Genomic DNA, 19,788 nt, shown 5'->3' on the forward strand with positions numbered 1-19,788 from the left:
CGACAGCTATAAAAGGGTAACTCTCCTGATCACTCGCTTTCTATCTTCAACAACACTTTCTTTCCATAACGGCCTTCCGACATGGCCTCCAATGTCTTCCGAATCTTGACCGTGGCCTCCTCGTCGGTATCTCGCGCCGATATCTGCACAATCTCGTGTTCCGGCGTATCCAACTGTGACAAGAATAACATTTGAGAAACGAAGAATATTCAACTTGGAGTATGCTTACCTTTTTCTCTTTCATCAGGTCTACGAGCTTTTGCATCAAGCCTTCACGCTCGGCAAGTGACCGTTGGAGATACCACCGGCTTTGCCAGAAACCATGGCATGTCAGGTTTTTGAATATGAACAAAGACACGGGAAGGGATAAAGGTTGCCTTGCCATGGCTCCATACGACACCAAATGGGCATCGTTACCGAGAAAACGAGCCATTGATGTCGTATCCTTCCCTCCTACCAGCAAAAGACGTCAGCACCATATCTCCTGACTGCTATTCGATAAGATGAGTGGGAATGCGAACGTACCGACGCAATTCAAGCCCAAGCGAATAGGCTTTCCAAATGTTATCGTGAGTATATTTGGCGACGGCAAGGGGAGGAAAAAGTACCTTCCCACCCGTCCATGCCTTGATTTTCTCTCTCACGGATTTGTCCGCGAGCTGGTCGTATGTGAGAACGTGGTCTGCACCCAGGGATTGCAATTTGGAAACGAGTTGGTCGAGGTCGGGTCTGGCATAGGTGCAGGTATACTATGTGAATGAGATTTGGACAAGCGTTGCGAAAACCACGAACCTGTCGCGGATGAGATTAATCGTTTTGAGCCCACGCGATTTCGCGATCTGAATTACGGCTTGCCCGACCTAGTGACAAGTTTCTCAGCAGGGAATCCAAAGATTAGGAATCGGCGCAGCAATACGTACAGCGCTGTTGGCACCGTTCTGAATGACCCAGTCGCCTGGTTTGAGGTCGACAAAGTCATTGAGCATGTTGTAAGCTGTCGGAGGATTGACCTGTAGTCAAGCCAATGAAACATATTCGACAAGACATGAGAGGACAGACTTACGGTCAATGTCGCCGCCTGGGTTTCTGTCAACGCTTCAGCACCAGGGACTTTAGCGACGTCTTCGAACTCGACGTTTCTGTGGGTGGCCCACGTCCCAGCCTGCTGGCGCGTCATGATGACCCAGTCGCCGACCTTGAGTCCGTGTGAAGCGTCTGTTTGCCCCAGGGCGGTGACCTTTGCGAGCCCCTCGTTCCCACCGACATTGAGTGTGCCGCGCTCGTCATCGAAGACGAGCGCGTCTAGCTTGGATGGTTTGGTAGGGTAGACACCCTCGACGACATTGATGTCTGCTGGGTTGATCGGTGCGAGGAGGAACTTGATATTGAGAGTGTTGGGTGGTGGCGGAGGGAGATCTGGGTATGTGAGCACGCGCAGGACCTCTGTCGGTGGGCCTGGGATGGCGTAGACGACTGCGCGGTCTGGACGGACTGTGGAGGTCGAGAAACGACGGGCAAGGGAGACGGAGGATGAGCGCAGGAGGGAAAACATAAGGAGATTGATGATGTCATTCTATGCTACAATAAGTATACAAAGGTTTTGTACGCGACTTGCACCCAAACACAACAATCTCTGCATTCAGCTTCTGTGTGATAACTTGCTTGGTCTTGCTGTCACACTCGTCAATAACAATTATTCCTTGCTTCCCACCGCAGTCGTGCAGCAGTGCATTCAGTGTGTGTCTGCGTTCTTCCTTGTCCGTTTCTTCCTTCCATGATTTGAACACCTCACACATTGTATCCGTTGGAGCAAACCAGTACAGTGCTTTTTTCTTCTTCACTGTCTTGAAACTCTTGCTAGTTTGCTTGCAAAGACTCGGAGACTGCTCAACACACATCTTTTGTTTCTTGGAACTCATCCGCGGCTTCTCCAGGCTTACAGGCGAAATCAGTCCCGGTGCTGGTATGTTCGTGGTGACGGTCAATGGTTGCAGGACCGGAGTAACTGGTTCTGGCTCTTCAATCGTGCTCTCAAACTCGGTCGTAAAGCTTGTGTCTTCTCTTCTTGGTCGCTTGCGACTACCCTCGGGGGAAATGTCTTGATGTCTGTCACTGTCCGAGTCATCGAACCACTCAGCATAAGCCTCGGGTATGGGCACAGTTGCTCTGCCTTCTCTTGTCTTGCGCTTTCGAATCGGACTTGAGGGCCTTGGTGTCACACACGGCGCACTTACAATGTCCATCTCAGGCGAATTTGCACTCAAACTTGCTGCATGCACGGGCTTCTTCTTCTTGTCTTGCGCCCACATATCGCTCACCACTCTCTCAACCTCCAGATCTTGAGAATTCACACCGGATTCTGCCTCCTCACGCCCGACGGATTTGCATGCGATTTTATGGAGAGCTTCGAGCGTCAGTCCTTCTCTCCAGCTGCGCTCGCTGGGCCGATAAACCTTGGTAATACGCGGAAATCGCGGTTGGTAGTGCTAGGACAAAAATTAACATTGTGGAAGCTGAATAAATTTCGAGACCTACAGCACTGTTGTGTTCTTTGGTGAACCCTGCACCAAACATTTCTGCAAGCAGTGGTGTACGCAATAATATTGTTGGTGCAGGATTGAGGCCTGGAAACGACGAGTGTTGATAGGGCAGGTTATCCTTGGCCTAATTCCATCGTATTCGTCTCTCCAATAAATAAATGCACGCAAAATTTTCTCACCAAAGTCGATTTAGTAAAAGGTACGGTATCAGAGTTTCTGATCAAAAAGTTAAGCTCCTCTAGATCTTCGCGGGTCAGTCCATACGATACACTGAAATATATGTGAAAGAAAGGTTTGGGGTTCTACGTGTTGCCTGTATCAGTTTAAACATTTTTCTCAATCGCCAAGAAGCTTACGTTGAGACTCGACCCAGGGGCTAAACCTCCTATGTAGAATGTTGTATACGTCGATGGCGCAACTTGTCCCATAATCATTATACGTCAAGCTTATTAAATGCAAAAAGGCTTACCTCTTAGGGAACGCCCACGGCTCTTTTCCCAACTTGCAGCAAAAATAACCATTTTGATGTGATCCTTTGCGTCAGGCATATAATCCTTCTTCAGTTTGACCCAAGGTATGTTCCAGTCGTTATATCTCGATTGTTCAGCTTTGAGAACGAGTCCTTCTTCATGTTGGTCAATGTGATTCTGAAAGATCCTCTCCAGCTCCTTCTCGGCATGAGAAGGGGAAGTCATGTCTATAGGGTATCGACTGGAGAGGATAGCCTTTCCTGGAGTTACTTGGATAAGTGACTCCAGAATCGAACGCCGTTCCGAGTACGGCATCCAACACAGGGAATTGTCGTCTAGATACATCACGTCGAAGAAGACGAGACCTAGGCTGAAACCGCTTTCATCGCAGTTCATGCTATTCAAGGTGTTAAAAGAATGAGAATTACGGGGAGACCAAGACTGACATGGTGTATGCGTCTGATTTCTTGTGCGAGCGCCATCTGCGCCTAGATCCTTTCGAGGTATTTGCGACCAGTGACTTGATCCTCCAAAAATCTGTTTATAGTGGTCAGCGATAATGCCTACTCACACAGAAAGGGATAGAGATCTACCTTCAATTTTGGTGTTTTTAAAAGCCACCATCTCAGCGTCAAAAATGATGTTCCTTTTCACCTGACGCTTTCCACCCCGTCTCGGGCGTCCTGGTTTATCCAGTCCAAGAGCACTGAATATTATATTGTGCACAGCGCATCTGTCGGATGTCGAATCCCGTTTGCTCTTACTGAAGAGGGTGATTTCCAATCTGTTGTTCTCGCCTATCTGTACATGGCCCTGTACTCGTTCGCCATCATATTTCGTCTCACCCCATACTAACTTTGATTTATAAAAGTAATCCAGGCTTTGTTGATAACTTGTGCCTTTTTGTGATTTTGGCACCTAGCGAAGGTAGGAAAATTTTTTAATTCTCTGAGAGTACAGTGGATATATGCGGCTCTTACAGCTATCATGGATCCAATGGACGGGCGAACATCTTTCAACGACTTGGTCGGGTTTTCTGCGAACGCTCCAGCTTTGTCAATACAGCAACAAAACCCATAAAAGCGCAGTAAATGGTTCGAGTCATCCCACGCCTTCATGGCCTGTTGCAGAGTGAGCATCTTGACAGAGGCTGAATCAAAAGTCGTCAGAGCCGTGGTATAGTGGAATTCATTCAGGGGGTATAACAAAGGCTTCAGATCTTTGAGAATAATTTGGGTGAGAACCGATGCGTCATGGGGCGAGAGCGTTCGAAACAGTTTGCGCATAAGATCGCCTCGTTTATACTCTTGTGGGAATTTTTTGTGTCGTATCGAGTCATCGGAGTAAGGCGAGCTTGCTGCTAGTTGGTCTAACAGTTCAGACACGTCAGATATAGTCAGAGGGCTGATAGCGTTCTGTCCTTCCTCCTAGAGAAAGCAAAAAGATGGTATTGGCATGCATGGATGGTACATTGGTACACGACGCACCGACGTTCTCTGGTTCAGAACCACTTTGAGCTCTTCCCCAAGGCACCCAGAAGATTCCTCCAAGCTCAACGAGTCAAATAGCGCCTCGTTAATGCCATAACACTCCTGTAGAAGCTTGGCCATGGTCTTTTCCTGAATATCGTACCTCCGTCGCCAGTCCTCTTCCGGAAACAAAAATTTGAAGCATATGGCGGTAGTGCCATGAAGGAGAGGAGAGAATCGGAGACGAAGATTCTCCACCCATTTCTTGAACACGTTAAGGGCCGTCCTCTCTTGTCCGGACGAAACGCGCGAGCGCTGAGCGCGTCGGGTCCGAGGCGTGGTAGGCGCGATTGACGCTATCTCACGCACAAGCGAGCAGAAGCTGATAAAGACATCATTCAGCTATGTTATCGAGGAGTAGGTGTATCGAAAAGCTCACTATGTGAAGGGGACACCTGTATGGGGACCATCCTGCTGGTCGGACATGGATGACTGGAAGCAAGCAACAATAAGGTTGTTTTCAGATCAAGACGCGTCTAATTTAAAACGTAGTCACGCGCGTGCTTAATCTGCGCGTCTTGTGACTGATGTGACATTTTTGATGGCCTCAAAATGGAATGATGGCCGGCCCCTCTTCGGGTTTGGTGGTGTGGGCTGATGAGAACCCAAAGAACATATCCGGTCTTCAAAACAGTTCATCAAGATTCAGGATTCAGATTGCGATGAAAAAAAAAATCTTTGATACAAGGTACAGGACCTATTAGATGTGGATTTAAAAGTAAATAAAAAACGACAAGGAGAACATAGGGATATAAGTTGTGCAAGCCAAGAGCGACGAACTACCATGTAGCAAATAGAACCGGGGAATGTTTCGTCAGATAGAAGAGATGAATCGTATATAGCGTCAAAAGACGTCCAACCGCGCGAAAACAGGCCAAAGAAACGACAAGGGAAAACACACAGAAAGAAAAGGATGGAACCTTGGTTAGTAAGATGCCGAGAGCGAAAGCGAAGCAGTATGAAAAGCAAACAAGGCTGGCAGAAGAGAGCCACCTATGAGTAATCCTTCTCGTGCATCCTGTCTACTCGAAGGGTGTCCTTTTCTTTCATCATGATGTCGTCGCCTGCGTTTATCTCCAGGCTATTGCCATTACTGGTATACATGATACCGTTTCCCTCGCCTTCAACACGCAGCCCGCTGTTTTCCACTCGAAGATCATTGGCAGGGGTGCCCGGTCGTGACGATGCTAGACCTGACGATGTCGCTGTGGCTGTGGATATAAGGTGCTGATTGTGAGGGTAATAGGATCGACGCTGCATTTTCTTGAAATCATACGAAGTGAATCTACCACAAATTGTCAATGACAACGTAACGATGGCGGTGCATGGGAAGACAACTAACTGTTCTTCCATTTGTTTCATTTCCGCGCTTAAATTTTCCTGGTTGGCTTTACGCGCCTTTGCTTTCAGAGGGTTATCCTCTAGCAGCAACTCTTCGAGCTCATGAGATGCATCGAAATTAGCTTTCTTAGCCTATTTATAAAAGTAAAAAAAAAATTAGGGCAAAACATGGCAACGTCACAGTGCAACACTTACGTCGGGGGTGAAAGGAGGCGTCTGTTCTTTGCTTTCTAGAGTATCCCAGTCAATAGGTTTAAACCATGGGTGGCGACGCAATTCTTGGAATCCCTCCCCGTTTGGTTTGCAACCGAAACGCTTGGTTGGATCCCGTTCCAGAAGCTGTAGAATTACATCAACGTCAGAGCCGATGTCAATCAAGTCAATGAAAAGGCCGAATTTTACCCCTTTCAACACTTGAATTCCGTGCCGACTGCACTTCTTGTCAGCATCCTCTGGCCATTTTAAGGGGTCTCGCGAGATGCTGTATGTCAGGTCGCTATTGGACCTGCCTCTAAACGGCCGTCGACCAAAGATAAGCTCGTAGGCACAAACGCCTAGTGACCACCAATCGATGCAGTATGTGTAGCCTCGCTTCATGAGGATCCTGCGTATATGTTAAAAATAGAATGAGAATCCGTGGGATTGCACTAGATTTCTGTGACACAAGACGTACTCTGGAGCCATATATGCCATAGATCCTGCGACACCTGTAAGTTTGCGTTCACCAAAATGAACTGCTATGTTAAAATCGGTTAAATGGGCGTTTCCGCGTTCGTCAAGAAGAATATTGTCAGGTTTAAGGTCCCTGAGTGCAGGGTATGTGAGCACCAAAGACCAAAGAGGAAGGTAGTAACACGTTGCCAGAAACCCTGAGCAGCGATGGTTGTGGAGTTGATGGACATACCGATGCATTATTCCCATCTCGTGTAAATAAGCCAGAGCTGAAGAAAGTTGGGCCATATAAAAGCGGACGGTATCTTCGGGCATATGTCCCAGCCGCTCAAGGTGAACTTGAGAGGGGTTGATTGTACAAGTGAATATCCCATTAAAAATGAGACTAAAGGGGAAGAAGACTTACAACGAAGGTCACCGCCCAGCATCAGATCTAGAACAAAGAAACAATTTTCGTCGTCTTGAAAGGCATACCGCAAATTGACAATGAAGGGGTGATCGACCTACGCGTAGTGGATGAATGAAAATGAGACAGAAAACAGTTACGGTCGAACGCCGGGGACGAACCTCTTCCAAAAGACGGCGCTCCTGGACTACGTTTGGGACAGCTTTCATCTTTACACACTTGGCCTTGTTGATGTACTTGAGGGCGTAGAGGTCGCGGGTCTGTTTGTGCTGGACAACCCTGACCTTTGGGCGAGAAGAATAGAGTCAGGATATGGCCAACAGACTGAGACGAGGACGCACTTTGCCAAAGGCCCCCTTGCCGACACATCTGAGGAGCATGAAGTGGAAGAGATTGACTTCGCCATCAAAGTCGATAGGCTAGGGGGGTTAAGCAAACGAAAATGCAGATAGAAAAGGGACGAACCTGGGGCCTACAGCAGACTGCACCCATTATAATTCGTCACGGGGTCGTTGGATAGGATATATATTTTGGAAGGAGAGACTGGTATATGGTGAGGATAGGATGTCGGGGGACAGAAGGAGCGGCGTGTGCTGGGAGGGAACCTGGTGGATATACAGGGGGTATTGTGGGGGGAATCGTCGGGAACGGCGGGGACTGTAGACTGGGAGAGGGTCTGGGAAAGGGCGACGATGAGGGAGAGAATGAGAAAAGCAAATGCAACCCCAGCAACCCAGGTTCCCCCACACCGGCTCCGGTGACAGCCTTCATCCTCTGTCACACTTTATGTAACTCCATCAAAACAAATCTTACTCTACCGTCGACGACCATGGCCCGTCGTCCAGACTTTCTCCGTCCTCTCGTTCTCTCAGGGCCGTCGGGCGTAGGCAAGAGCACCCTGCTCAAGAGGCTCTTTGCAGAGTTTCCTGATTCTTTTGGCTTCAGCGTCTCCCGTGCGTCTCTATCTCGTCTTCACCTATCACCTCTCATTTTTCATCAGACACCACTCGGGAGCCACGTCTAGGCGAGGTTAATGGCAAGGATTATCACTTTACCACCATACAATCGTTCAGGGAGCTCATTCAGCAGGGCGCCTTCATCGAGCATGCCGAGTTTTCCGGCAATTTCTACGGCACCAGCTTCGAGACCGTCCGCCAAGTTCAGCAAGGTGGTCGGCGGTGCATACTTGACATTGAAGCGCAGGTAATTTTTTCGTCTCGCTTTGTTGTCTATTTTCATTCTCACAGTGTCTCCGATAGGGCGTCCGTCAAATAAAAAAGACCGATCTTAATCCCGTTTATCTCTTCATCTCCCCACCCTCCATGGCCGATCTGCGTGCTCGACTGCAAGGCCGCGGCACAGAGACTGAGAGCTCTGTTCAAAAGCGTCTGGCAACAGCTCTCAAAGAAATTCAGTACGCCAAAGAAGACAACGCCCACGACCTTGTCATTGTCAACGACGACCTGGATCGTGCGTATGACCTGTTCAAAAAGGTGGCTCTAGGAGAGGAGATTGTTAGCGATACCCTTCCTCCTCTGGATGACTGAGCAGTACTTAGCACCGTAGACTAGGATTTTTTAGTAAGATACATTTAGACCAAAAATATAAATAACAACAGTAACCGGACCGGCCCCGAATTGGTTGATTTTGATTTTCAATCGCGACTTTCACAGTTATCCTTCCCCACCATGGCCACCTGCCACGATCCCGAGGGTTGGCAGGCAGTCTCGCGTCTAAGGGACTTTGATCTCACACCCTGCTTTGAAGAGGGTCTGCTTCTGTCCTCTTTGCTTTCTGTCGCATTCGCGTTCACTTTGTTAAGGTCACTGGCTGTTTGTCTCAAGCAGCCATTAGAGCGATCTCGCAGAAGCATCTGGAATTTGAGGATAAAACTCGTATGGTGCTCTTTTTGTCTTTTAAAGTCGTATCTGACTATATCCCAACAGTTTTTCCTTTTCTTATCGTTCATTGCCAGCTTTGTGAATGTACTACTCATACTGACTCAGCACAATGTTGTCCCGGTTATTCAAGCCTACATCTTGGAACCCTTCGCCATCTTGTCAATTTTAATTTTCACGTTCTTCAACCACACTAGAACCAGGACTGCGTCGACTTTTCTTCTCATCTTCTGGCCGTGTTACGCACTTGCATGTGCTATCTGGGCTCGCACGACCCTGTTGAGAGATCCCGATTCAGTAACCACCATCGTGTCACTCAAAACGGTGTCTCTCGGTCTAGGGCTCATATCTTACGCAGTCGAGTGCCTCGGTAGTGAAATAGATCCCCCCGCAGACAAAGCCGTCAAAGAAAACCCCATCGTCACAGCCAATATCTACAGCGTTTGGGTGAGTCTGAACTTGGAGCATGAAGTCGTATTATTAACGAGCTGATGTCAAACTACGTAGACCTTCTCATGGATGACGGCGCTCATGAAAAAGGGCGCCGTGAGAGTGATCACAGAAGATGATCTCCCGCCATTGAGAACATTTGATGAATCTGTCAACCTCGGTAACGACCTCAAAAAAGCGATGGAAAGACAGTAAGCCGACATCGATTTCGCGTTTTTAGCCGCCTTCTGACGTAATTGATCACCCAGCACTCTTTGGAAGGCGCTGTTCATTGCTTACGGAGGCCCATATGCTTTTGCGGCTTTTTTAAAAGTAATCCAAGACTTCTTGGCATTCCTCCAACCCCAGCTTCTCCGCCTCCTATTGGCGTACATTTCATTATACCAAGAAACGAGGTTCCACCCTGAACAGAGGCCTAGTAAATGGGAAGGTTTTGCACTCGCCGCCGTGATGTTTGTTGCATCCGTGGTACAGACAATAAGTCTCAACCAGGTATGCCTTCAGAACAGTAACCATTGTGTAGATTAGCTTCTCATCACGCCATCTCTTAGTACTTCCAACGAACATTTGAAACTGGGTGAGCCGTTTATTGCATTATTGCATTTCACATAACGTTTACTGATGGTGGCGAATAGCATGCGCGTCAGGGCAGGCCTTGTTACTGCTATCTATACCAAAGCGCTGGTCCTTTCAAATGATGAACGGACTCGCGCATCGGGTGACATTGTCAATTTGATGTCTGTGGACGCGACGCGGTTGCAGGATCTTTGTACATATGGACTTATCGCCATCTCTGGTCCTTTGCAGGTAAGATTTATGTCCTTCATTCGAGTGAATACAGAAAAATATGATTTTCTCGTTAGATCACTCTCGCCTTTGTATCGTTGTACAATCTGTTGGGCTGGGCAGCCTTTGTTGGGGTAGCAATCATGATTGTGTCTATCCCTCTGAACACCTGTCAGCATGTCGCCAACACGTTATGTGTGCTTATTATTAACCTACTTTACAGTTATCGCCCGTATTCTCAAGCGAATGCAAGAGGAACAGATGAAAAACAGAGACAAGCGCACTCGCCTAATGAGCGAGCTATTGGCCAACATTAAAAGGTGTTGTATTGTCTTATTATTGAATTAGGAGATCAATACTGACGATAATCTCAAGCATCAAACTCTATGCTTGGGAATACAGTTTCATTCGCAAGATCTCCGACGTTAGAAATAACCAAGAACTCAAGATGTTGAAAAAAATTGGAATCACGACAGTAAGTCATTCATACAATATCAACTGCGAGTAGTTTCTTACTGTATTTTAGTCCTGGAATATGGCTCTTTGGAGTGGGATTCCGTTGCTTGTAGCATTCAGTTCTTTCGCCACTGCAGCTGTGACTTCATCGAGACCGCTCACGTCCGATGTGATCTTCCCCGCGATTTCGCTCTTCATGCTTCTCCAATTTCCATTGGCTATGGTGAGTTTCTGACTTTCGTTTGAGAATCTTTATGCTTGACAATTTTTCATTAGTTTAGTCAAGTGACTTCGAACATCATCGAAGCTGTCGTATCAGTACAACGCCTTGCGTCGTTTCTTTCAGCCGACGAACTTCAAGTCGACGCTCGAAAACTCATCGAGAAACCCAACCTTCAACTTGGCGAAGAAGTACGTCAGTTTCAAGTCTTTATTTTTTGAAAGCATAACTAAACAAAACTGGACAACATTTTAGGTGTTATCAATTGTTGATGCAGACTTCTCATGGTCAAAAACTAACGTAGAGCCGACCCTTGAAGGAATAAGTCTTTCCGTCAAAAAGGGGGAACTGGTTGGTATCTTCGGCCGTGTTGGCGCAGGAAAGGTACGATGATTTCCATTAACTTTGAATCATTCCTGATGCTACAGTTTTAGTCGAGCTTACTCTCTGCTATCATTGGAGACATGAATCGTAGGGAAGGTACGGTTACACTCTATGGGAGTATTGCTTATGCGCCTCAGAACCCTTGGTGCGTATTGCACATACTTTCCGCACACATGAGACTTATTTACTTACAGGATTCTTTCGACCACTGTGCGCGAGAATATTCTGTTCTCCCATGAATACGACGAAACGTTCTACAACCTTGTGATTGAAGGTTGGCTCAACCTTTTCCCGTCCCGTTTACTCAACTTACGTGTCTCTAGGGTGCGCATTAGGACAAGACATAGCGTTGTTGCCTCAAGGTGATCTCACTGAAGTAGGAGAAAAGGGTATGTTTTCGTCGTCATTTCTTATTCCCGTGTCGTTGACAATGCATTCCAGGTATTACTGTGAGCAAGAACCTACTACAAATTTTCAATGAACTTTCTCTAATGATTCGTTAGTTGAGTGGGGGCCAACGCGCTCGAATCGCTCTAGCTCGTGCAGTGTATGCTCGTGCAGATCTGTGAGTTTTAGTCAAACTTTCTTATTTCGTGATGCTGATGGCCTCTATCTAGTGTTCTTCTCGACGATTGCTTGGCTGCAGTTGACAGCCACGTTGCTCGACATGTCTTTGGTACGGACTCGCGATATTTTGGGGATTAAACTACATTCTAACGGTTCAATCAGATAATATCATCGGTCCGAATGGCCTTCTCTCTACCAAGGCACGTATTCTAGTGACAAACAGCATCGCTTTTGTCCATCAATTCGATACCATCGCCTTCATTCGACGAGGTATCATGTTGGAAAAAGGTTCTTTCCAACACCTCATTGCGAATCCTAACAGCGAAATATCAAAATTAGTGTAAGTTCAAGTTTTCTTTCCGGGTTTCACTACATTGACATACACGCCAACTTGCAGAAAAGGTCATGGCACCAGTAACAATACATCCGGGTCTTCAACGCCGTTCCATTCCAGCGGAAGCGCCACGCCGAGTGGTGAAGACCTTTCCCAGGCAGAATATCTCAAAGATAATGTGCAAGCCAACATTCTATCAGAAAAATTGCGCCATAGGCAGAGCTTTGAGAAGGCTCGGCTTACCACCAATCTGACTACACAAAAAGCTTCTCAAGGGCTTTCGAAGGAGCATCAGGAGCAAGGCCGGGTGAAAATTGAGGTTTACAAACAGTATATCAAAGCCGCTTCGAAAACTGGCTTTACTTTCTTCCTGTTCGCAACTGTCTCTCAACAGGCTGCGTCTGTATTGGCTACTTTAACATTGCGTTACTGGGGAGAACATAATCGGGAAGTAGGCGATAATTCTGGCATGTTCAAATATCTGCTCGTCTATGGCCTATTTTCTCTTTCCTCGAGTTTACTTGGGGCCTTGTCGGCTATCACCATGTGGGTATTTTGTGCACTCCGAAGTTCAAAAAGGCTCCATGATGCGGTGTGTGCTATCCAATAATCTGGCAAGTGTTCTTGCTTTCTGATGCCATGTTTAAATAGATGCTTGATTCGCTGATGAAAGCGCCCTTGAGCTTCTTTGAACTCACACCTACTGGACGGTTAGTACTTGTATTTTTCTTTTACTGGCTTATCCTGATGGCATTACAGAATTTTGAACCTCTTTTCGCGCGATACTTATGTTGTGGACCAAATCCTCGCCCGAGTGATTCAAGGCTTGTGCCGAACGCTTGCTGTGTGTTTGTTCATTATTATCGTCATCGGTACTAGCTTCCCGCCATTTTTAATTGCCCTTTTCCCTCTCGGATGGTTCTATTTGAGGGTCATGAAGTAAGAATCCGTTATTTAGCTTGATTTTTGGTTTATTAATGCGGTCATCTCTAGGTATTACCTTGCTACCTCTCGAGAACTGAAGCGCATTGATGCGGTGACGCGGTCGCCTATATTTGCTTGGTTTTCTGAATCTCTAGCTGGACTGTCTACCATTCGTGCTTTCCACCAGCAATCGGTCTTCATTGGGATTAACCAAAAGCGCATTGATCACAATCAAATTTGTTACCTTCCAAGTATTTCCGTTAATCGCTGGCTAGCAGTTCGACTCGAGTTTGTTGGGGCCATGATCATCTTGATTGTTGCCTGTCTTGCAGTATCTGCATTAATTACTACAGGTGTTGACGCTGGCCTTGTGGGATTGGTCCTTTCGTATGCTTTGAATACAACCTCTTCGTTGGTGCGCTCTTTAAAATTGCTACAGCCTTCTCATTCTTGACAGATTAGCTTACCAATTTCTGTAGAATTGGGTAGTCCGATCGGCTAGCGAGGTAGAACAGAATATTGTTAGTGTGGAACGAATTTTGCACCAGACAAACATAGAACCTGAGGCACCACAAGAGCTTCCTGATGCAAAGCCCAGCGACGAGTGGCCATCAGAGGGCTCTATCGAGTTTAGGTATTCGTCTTTCCTTTTTCCTGGTGCAAATGAGCCTAATTTCGATTTAGAAATTACTCAACTCGATACCGAGCCGGATTGGACTTGGTATTGAAAAATGTCTCAGTTAACATTGTAAGCTGGAATATCTTACTCACTGCACTTAGTTGTATTCATGAAAATGATTTAGAAACCAAGGGAAAAAATTGGAGTTTGCGGCAGGACTGGAGCTGGAAAATCCTCAGTATGTTCCCCTTTTGTTTGTTACCAACAAAGAACATTCAATGTCTTTATTTCTGTAGCTTTTACTCGCCCTCTTCCGAATTATTGAACCTGTTTCTGGGACCATATTGATTGATACTGTGGACATCACAAAGATAGGATTGCATGATTGTAGGTCGGAAGGCTTTTGTTTTTGCTTTTACTAAGATTTGGGTTATTCAGTGCGCTCAGCTTTATCTATTGTACCACAGTCACCCGATTTGTTTGAGGGAACATTGCGTGACAATATTGATCCCATTGGTGCACATTCGGATGCAGAAATATGGATTGCACTGGAGCAGGTTAGTTGTCTCGCTGTTGATTGAAACTATATACTTATTTGTATATTAGGCACATTTAAAAGATTATGTTGAAACGCTACCAGAGAAATTGGATGCACCAGTTCGTGAAGGTGGTTCTTCATTGTCGGCTGGACAGAAGCAATTACTTTGCTTTGCTCGAGCATTGTTGCGCAAGGTGTGCTGTTTGTGATGTTAAGAAAGTTTTTTTCTAAAATCAATTACTAGTCTAAAATATTGGTTTTGGATGAAGGTATGCATTAGGTGTACACTATCAGTGCCATTTTGGCTAATATACTGTGAAGCTACTTCTGCTGTTGATTTGGATACAGATAAAGCTATTCAAGAAATTATTCGTGGACCGGCATTTGCAAATGTCACTATGCTGACTATTGCGTAATTATTCTTCTATATATATATATTGATATATTCTTTTATTAATATGCTTTTTCTAGACACCGCTTAAATACTATTATGGAATCAGACCGAGTATTAGTTATGGATGCTGGAAAGGTAAGTCATAGTATTTTATACTAATTATATTTATTATTAATAGTATATAGGTGTCAGAACTTGATACACCCAACAATTTACTAGGAAATTCTTCTTCAATATTTTATTCTTTAGCTAAAGAAGCAGGATTAGTATAAATAAAAATATTTATATATAGTGTGGTTTCTATTAGAATAAATACCTATTCTAATACCTATTATATATACTGCATAGAGCATTCCACAATTAGGGCAGATTATAGCAAGACTATCTAATAAAATGGGTAGTCTTGCATATTGGATTAGCAAACTGACCAATATACCCTTACAATGGTGGTCTGGCCATTAAACATTTTATGTTACATTTATATTTGTATTACTTGTTACATTGAAGAGTTTTATATTATATTTCTTTCAATGATATGGCACCATCTTAGTTTGTATCTTATTTTTTTACCTACTCTTAGTATAAACTATTCTTTTTTATTAGATAGCTACCAAAATACAATACAGTTTGTATCTATTGTATTGAGACTATTCTTTTTCATTAGATTATGGTTCCTAGAAAATAGTGAATTAATACATATTTATTTTACTTAACCAACCAGTGTAATGACTAGATTTATACATTTGCCATATGTTAGTAAAATGTCTTGTTTGGAGTGATAGTACAATTCCCAAGCAATAGATTGTGATGTTTGTGTTTGTCACTAGGAGGGAAGCAAAGCTATTATCACTCTTTACAGAATAGCACAAGCTTTGAAATAGATGTGATGCATATCGGCAAAAGTGACAGGATCCCCAAATTCCTTGAAAGGTCATTTGGAGGTGTCCAAATGCCCCAAGGCCCAAATGGCCTTTTAGATTGACTAACAAGAGACTCGGAATCTTGAAATACTATAAATCATTTAATAAACCCAATATTTTAGCTAGATTTAAATTTAATCAAATCATTTAGGTAAAATTTGGGAGACGCAAAAACATTTGGATAACATTTAAGTTGCATTTGAGAGTTCTAAAAACATTTAGGGTTCACTCAATGTTGACACAATAATATGTTTTGCATATTTCTACTCCTGGCAGCCACTTCATGTATTCACACAACAGGATGTAACAATTCAAAGAAAGATTTTATTGAAAAAAATTTAAACCAACAGAGGCTACATAGAAAACGGATTCAAGTTCATACAATCTGGGAAAAAGTGACGGAGTCACGTGATTGAATTGATGCACTATAAGGTTGATGAGTCATGGTCAAATAAATGTAAATATATGCGCATATACATACCAATGAGGTGACCAGAATAGTTGTCTGGTTAATAGATACACTCTAGAAAAGGAAGTAATCAAGGCAGAGGGAGAAAAGCCATGAAAAGGTATAAAACAGTCAGTTAGGCTTGTGTGATGAAAAAGAGAGCATGTCTTTCACCTTTTCGGCTCTATTAACAGTTTTGAGGTGCAGAAAGAGGCATAGCAGTGGTAATTGAAACCAGAGAGCGCCGTCGTCAAAGTGGTGGACATGAGAGGGTAGAAAGAAAGCAACTTGGGTGTGTCTCAGATTTTTATGCTCAAAACAGATGTTCAGTCTCCAATTTAATTTATCAGTGGAGACAGGCTTCTCTAATTTATATTTCTTAAAGTTAAATTTCCCATGTACATGTAATTCTTATGACAATGGTGTCGTATTGGAAACAACCTGCTAGCGTCATAGGTATTACATGTGTTCAGTAAAATTTCTTGTACCTAAATTATTTTGAACATATTTGAAGCCCTTTAATCATCTGTATCAACAAAAAGTTGAATTTAATGTTTTATTCTTTGTTTTTATTTTTAATCAATTGTTCCCTGCAAATCATTAAGAGATAAATGTAAGTACATGGAATATTTTGTACTGAACTTTGAGGTGTATAAATGTTTGTGGAGCATTCAAATGCTCTCCAAATGTTTTGTGCACCTCTAAATTTTAGTGAAATGTTTTTGTGTAACTTAATATGTCACGCAAAACATTGACCTACTTAAAAAGGCACAAAAGGCATTTGGATATCTGGTCACTTTTGCTGATGTGGATGAGTAGTATACACAGTACTGCATACCAGTTATAACTATAAAAAGGCTATTTCACCTCTAATTCACAAATACAAGTAAGAGTGCTTGTTAAAGTTGTGTGCACACACTTATTTTTCAAGTCTCTTGGTATAAACAGTCTTGTTCAGAGATGAGATTCTCCCTTAATAGGTATGGGGGTGGACCCTCAAAGTCTCAATAATCAAACTGCAACCCTCTTGGTTACAGGTGCCCTCTTGGCTAATAAATAATTGAAACTGCAACCCTCTTGGTCACAGGTGCCCTCTTGGATATAACATAAATAGAGTGGGAGCTCTTTCCTTGGAAAAGAACTTGCAGACCCACGCCGGTAGCCTCTTGCCCTGATCACTTCCTGGGCGCTAACTCAGAACGTGTAGAAAATGACTTGCAATACAAGTGCTCTTAAGCACTAGAGTACTTTATATCCAAGTCCAGGTCAACTACACTTGTGTTTTCCTTCACTTTGACAATAAGCTTGTCTGCAAAACAACTTATCACACTATTTGAATGTGGGGGTTCAGAATAAATTAGTACTCTTGATTTTTGGATATGAAATTGCTTGTCCTTAGACTACAACTTGTCCAATATAGGCCATTTTTTTTATTTTTTATTTTGTATTATAGCCTCTGAGGGGTGGACCCCTCCCTTGGCTTGGTACGTACTACTATCTACAACACTCCGATGGCGTTTTTGCTGTCCTTGACCTCCTTTTGTGCTACAGAGGGCCCTCACATCCCCCTTCAAAGCCCAGCCCTTCCTTGGACTGTTTGCGAGAGCGTCTCAAGCTTTCTATAGACTCTTTCCTCAGCCTCTTTTCTTCTTACAGTGACTCTGTCATTGGTGTTTGTATCCTCTTATCTCCTTTCCTCTCCCTCCTCCTTATCTAGTCCCCTCTGTAGTATGTCCTCTTTGTATGGTCGTAGCCTCTTTGTTTTCGCAATAAATTTTATTAGTGCTTTTACATGACTGGTTTTTGTGGTGAGGTCCATTAAGTTTAGGCTTTGCTCGCCTATCTTGTCCCACATTTCTTGTCGCTGTCTTTAGTATTCCCTGCATTTGAGTAGGAAGCGTTTGACAGTTTTGACCACTCTTTGGCCGTCGCATCTTTCGAAGCATTGTGGGCAGTGCTTGTCCTGTTCCATGTTTATCCTGCTGAGATGGTTGTTCAGTGGGATGTGTCCCGAGCGCAGCTGGATTATAACGCTGGCTTGGGTTCTATTGAGTGTTTTCAGCACTTTTTGATACCTGTTGAATGGGAATTCGGTGTCAATGTGTTGGAATTTGGCCTTTCTCTTGGAGTTATCCCATCAATCTCACCATATTGTCATTAGTTCAGCATGGTAGACTTGTTTCTCGGCTGATGCACTGTATTTCATTTTATTTTGCAGCAATTCTGGGAGTTCTTCAACTGGCAATGATTTGCCTTCCGCCGCCCACTTAGCTTCCTCGTCAGCTTTCTCGTTTCCTAGTACATCAGAGTGCCTGGAGATCCAATGTAGGGTAATTTTCCCCTATAGGTCACAATATTCTTTATCAATGTTCAACATGAAGTGCTGACCGGACTTAGCTTTAGGCCATTCCAGGTTTTTCAGTAGCAATTGATTATTGCTGAATACGTCTATCGTACTTCTGCGTGATGGTTTCTCATTCCGTATCAGTTTGGAGGCTAGTAGGCCTCCTACTGCTTCGGCTTTGTACGTGTTGTGCTCGTCTTTTGTACACATGTATAGGCGGAGAACCTTGCCATGTTGGTCTCTACAATTTTTGAAGAGCACTGCCGCTATCATACCCGAATCCTGATTGGAGATGAGATGTTCATTTTGGATCTACACACGATGCCCTCAACCCAAGCAGTCATTCTTTCCATAAGTCATCCACTCATCTTATCTTATCAACACTCATCATATGGGAGCCACGTTATTCCGGATCATGTTATTCTGTCAGATCATCAAGGCTATGCAACGGATTAGTCAACCATCAAACTGCACAGCTTTTTACACTGCCTTGCACAGCCAGACTATCAACTCTATTTTTATCAACTCAATGGTCTTACTCAGCGTCAGACTGCAGATTACTCATTCCAACTTATTTTTGGTTTGTCTTACTCATCCTTTTGTGTTTATTTATATCTTTTCTATTGTCTGTTGCACTTTTATTGTCTTTGTCTTACCAATCTTCTATGCTTTCTGACTCATCCTTGCTTCTTTTATCTAATCTGTATTACCATTCACCTTTGTCGTACACTTCTTTCATACTCATCCTATTCATTTCTTATCTGTCATCGTGTCGATATTGACATGTCTTATTGTTCTTGCTTATTGTTACACTTGCGTAGCCTCATTCTTGACACTTTGTACAGTATATGACTTGGTTTTCAGTAGCTCAGATTGGTATTTTGTTCACGTAGCTTTTAGTATAAAAGCTGTAGTAGAATTACACAAAATGATAGGAAAGTTACACCCAGTCCCCACTTTCTTCAAAGCAAGTCAATTTTCATCCAAGTCAAGTCAATTTCAAGTCAATCCATATCAATTCATTTCAATTCCAAGTTCAAGTTTAAGCCAAGCCCAAACCCAAGTCCAATTCAGTCATCAGTTCCACCCTCCGTCGAGACCAAGTTTACTTCCATTCATTCGAAGTCATCTCGCTTTCCATTGATAGAGGATTTCTTCCAAGACCAGTCCTCCTTCTCATCCAACGCCTCTTCTTCTCAGCATTAAACATCCCATGTCTATCCAGACATCCAGTACTCCCTACTTCCTCTCCCCCATCCAATCCGTCACTGCTCCTACTCTTTCTACACCTTCCAACCATTGCCGTTAGGAGTGTATTCAAGACATCCTTTCCCTCCGTCAACTCATCTGGAGCTATTTCATTCGAGACAGACTTAGTCTTTCATCCTCAATTCAGTCAATACTCCCACAACGTATAGCTTCATTCCAAGCTTCAGAAAGATTGTCAATTTAAGGACACTTTCATCTTCACCATTCCCAAGATTCAGCCCTTCAATGACGTTCCAACTTCTAGTCATCTTCTTATTTCCCCTCAAAACATTCCCCACT

The 19,788-nt window shown here is 44.1% G+C and overlaps 4 protein-coding genes across 4 annotated transcripts; 2 read left to right on the forward strand and 2 right to left on the reverse strand.

Annotated features, from left to right (window-relative positions):
• Window positions 1-29: 29 nt before the first annotated feature.
• JR316_0008188 (Enoyl-[acyl-carrier-protein] reductase, mitochondrial) lies at window positions 30-4,965 on the reverse strand (the record flags this gene model as incomplete). The annotated part of the gene is made up of 17 exons (XM_047893903.1): window positions 30-173; window positions 230-453; window positions 526-553; window positions 609-729; window positions 793-860; window positions 921-1,010; window positions 1,064-1,573; window positions 1,626-2,486; window positions 2,536-2,664; window positions 2,720-2,842; window positions 2,897-2,958; window positions 3,010-3,407; window positions 3,457-3,547; window positions 3,604-3,928; window positions 3,991-4,437; window positions 4,498-4,861; window positions 4,919-4,965. The coding sequence occupies 17 exons, from the start codon at window positions 4,963-4,965 to the stop codon at window positions 30-32; spliced, it is 4,032 nt and encodes a 1,343-aa protein (XP_047747218.1).
• A 567-nt stretch (window positions 4,966-5,532) lies between these two features.
• On the reverse strand, window positions 5,533-7,450 carry JR316_0008189 (Serine/threonine-protein kinase 32A; the record flags this gene model as incomplete). Its single annotated transcript, XM_047893904.1, has 10 exons — window positions 5,533-5,824; window positions 5,882-6,012; window positions 6,076-6,219; window positions 6,283-6,484; window positions 6,554-6,685; window positions 6,785-6,890; window positions 6,959-7,055; window positions 7,120-7,242; window positions 7,300-7,377; window positions 7,424-7,450. The coding sequence occupies 10 exons, from the start codon at window positions 7,448-7,450 to the stop codon at window positions 5,533-5,535; spliced, it is 1,332 nt and encodes a 443-aa protein (XP_047747219.1).
• A 337-nt stretch (window positions 7,451-7,787) lies between these two features.
• On the forward strand, window positions 7,788-8,505 carry JR316_0008190 (Guanylate kinase; the record flags this gene model as incomplete). The annotated part of the gene is made up of 3 exons (XM_047893905.1): window positions 7,788-7,911; window positions 7,959-8,161; window positions 8,218-8,505. The coding sequence occupies 3 exons, from the start codon at window positions 7,788-7,790 to the stop codon at window positions 8,503-8,505; spliced, it is 615 nt and encodes a 204-aa protein (XP_047747220.1).
• A 141-nt stretch (window positions 8,506-8,646) lies between these two features.
• On the forward strand, window positions 8,647-14,800 carry JR316_0008191 (Metal resistance protein YCF1; the record flags this gene model as incomplete). The annotated part of the gene is made up of 30 exons (XM_047893906.1): window positions 8,647-8,853; window positions 8,905-9,303; window positions 9,364-9,497; window positions 9,555-9,798; window positions 9,858-9,883; window positions 9,942-10,113; window positions 10,170-10,263; window positions 10,316-10,412; window positions 10,468-10,567; window positions 10,619-10,771; window positions 10,825-10,959; window positions 11,024-11,152; window positions 11,203-11,297; window positions 11,347-11,426; window positions 11,476-11,541; window positions 11,882-12,059; window positions 12,117-12,645; window positions 12,705-12,763; window positions 12,813-12,992; window positions 13,047-13,392; window positions 13,457-13,611; window positions 13,662-13,725; window positions 13,781-13,834; window positions 13,893-13,983; window positions 14,035-14,153; window positions 14,203-14,328; window positions 14,379-14,403; window positions 14,456-14,546; window positions 14,606-14,663; window positions 14,714-14,800. 30 exons carry the CDS (start codon window positions 8,647-8,649, stop codon window positions 14,798-14,800), a joined length of 4,293 nt encoding a protein of 1,430 aa, XP_047747221.1.
• Between the last annotated feature and the right edge of the window lie 4,988 nt (window positions 14,801-19,788).

This window comes from Psilocybe cubensis, chromosome 7 (genome assembly GCF_017499595.1).
Source record: "Psilocybe cubensis strain MGC-MH-2018 chromosome 7, whole genome shotgun sequence".
NCBI lineage: Eukaryota > Fungi > Basidiomycota > Agaricomycetes > Agaricales > Agrocybaceae > Psilocybe > Psilocybe cubensis.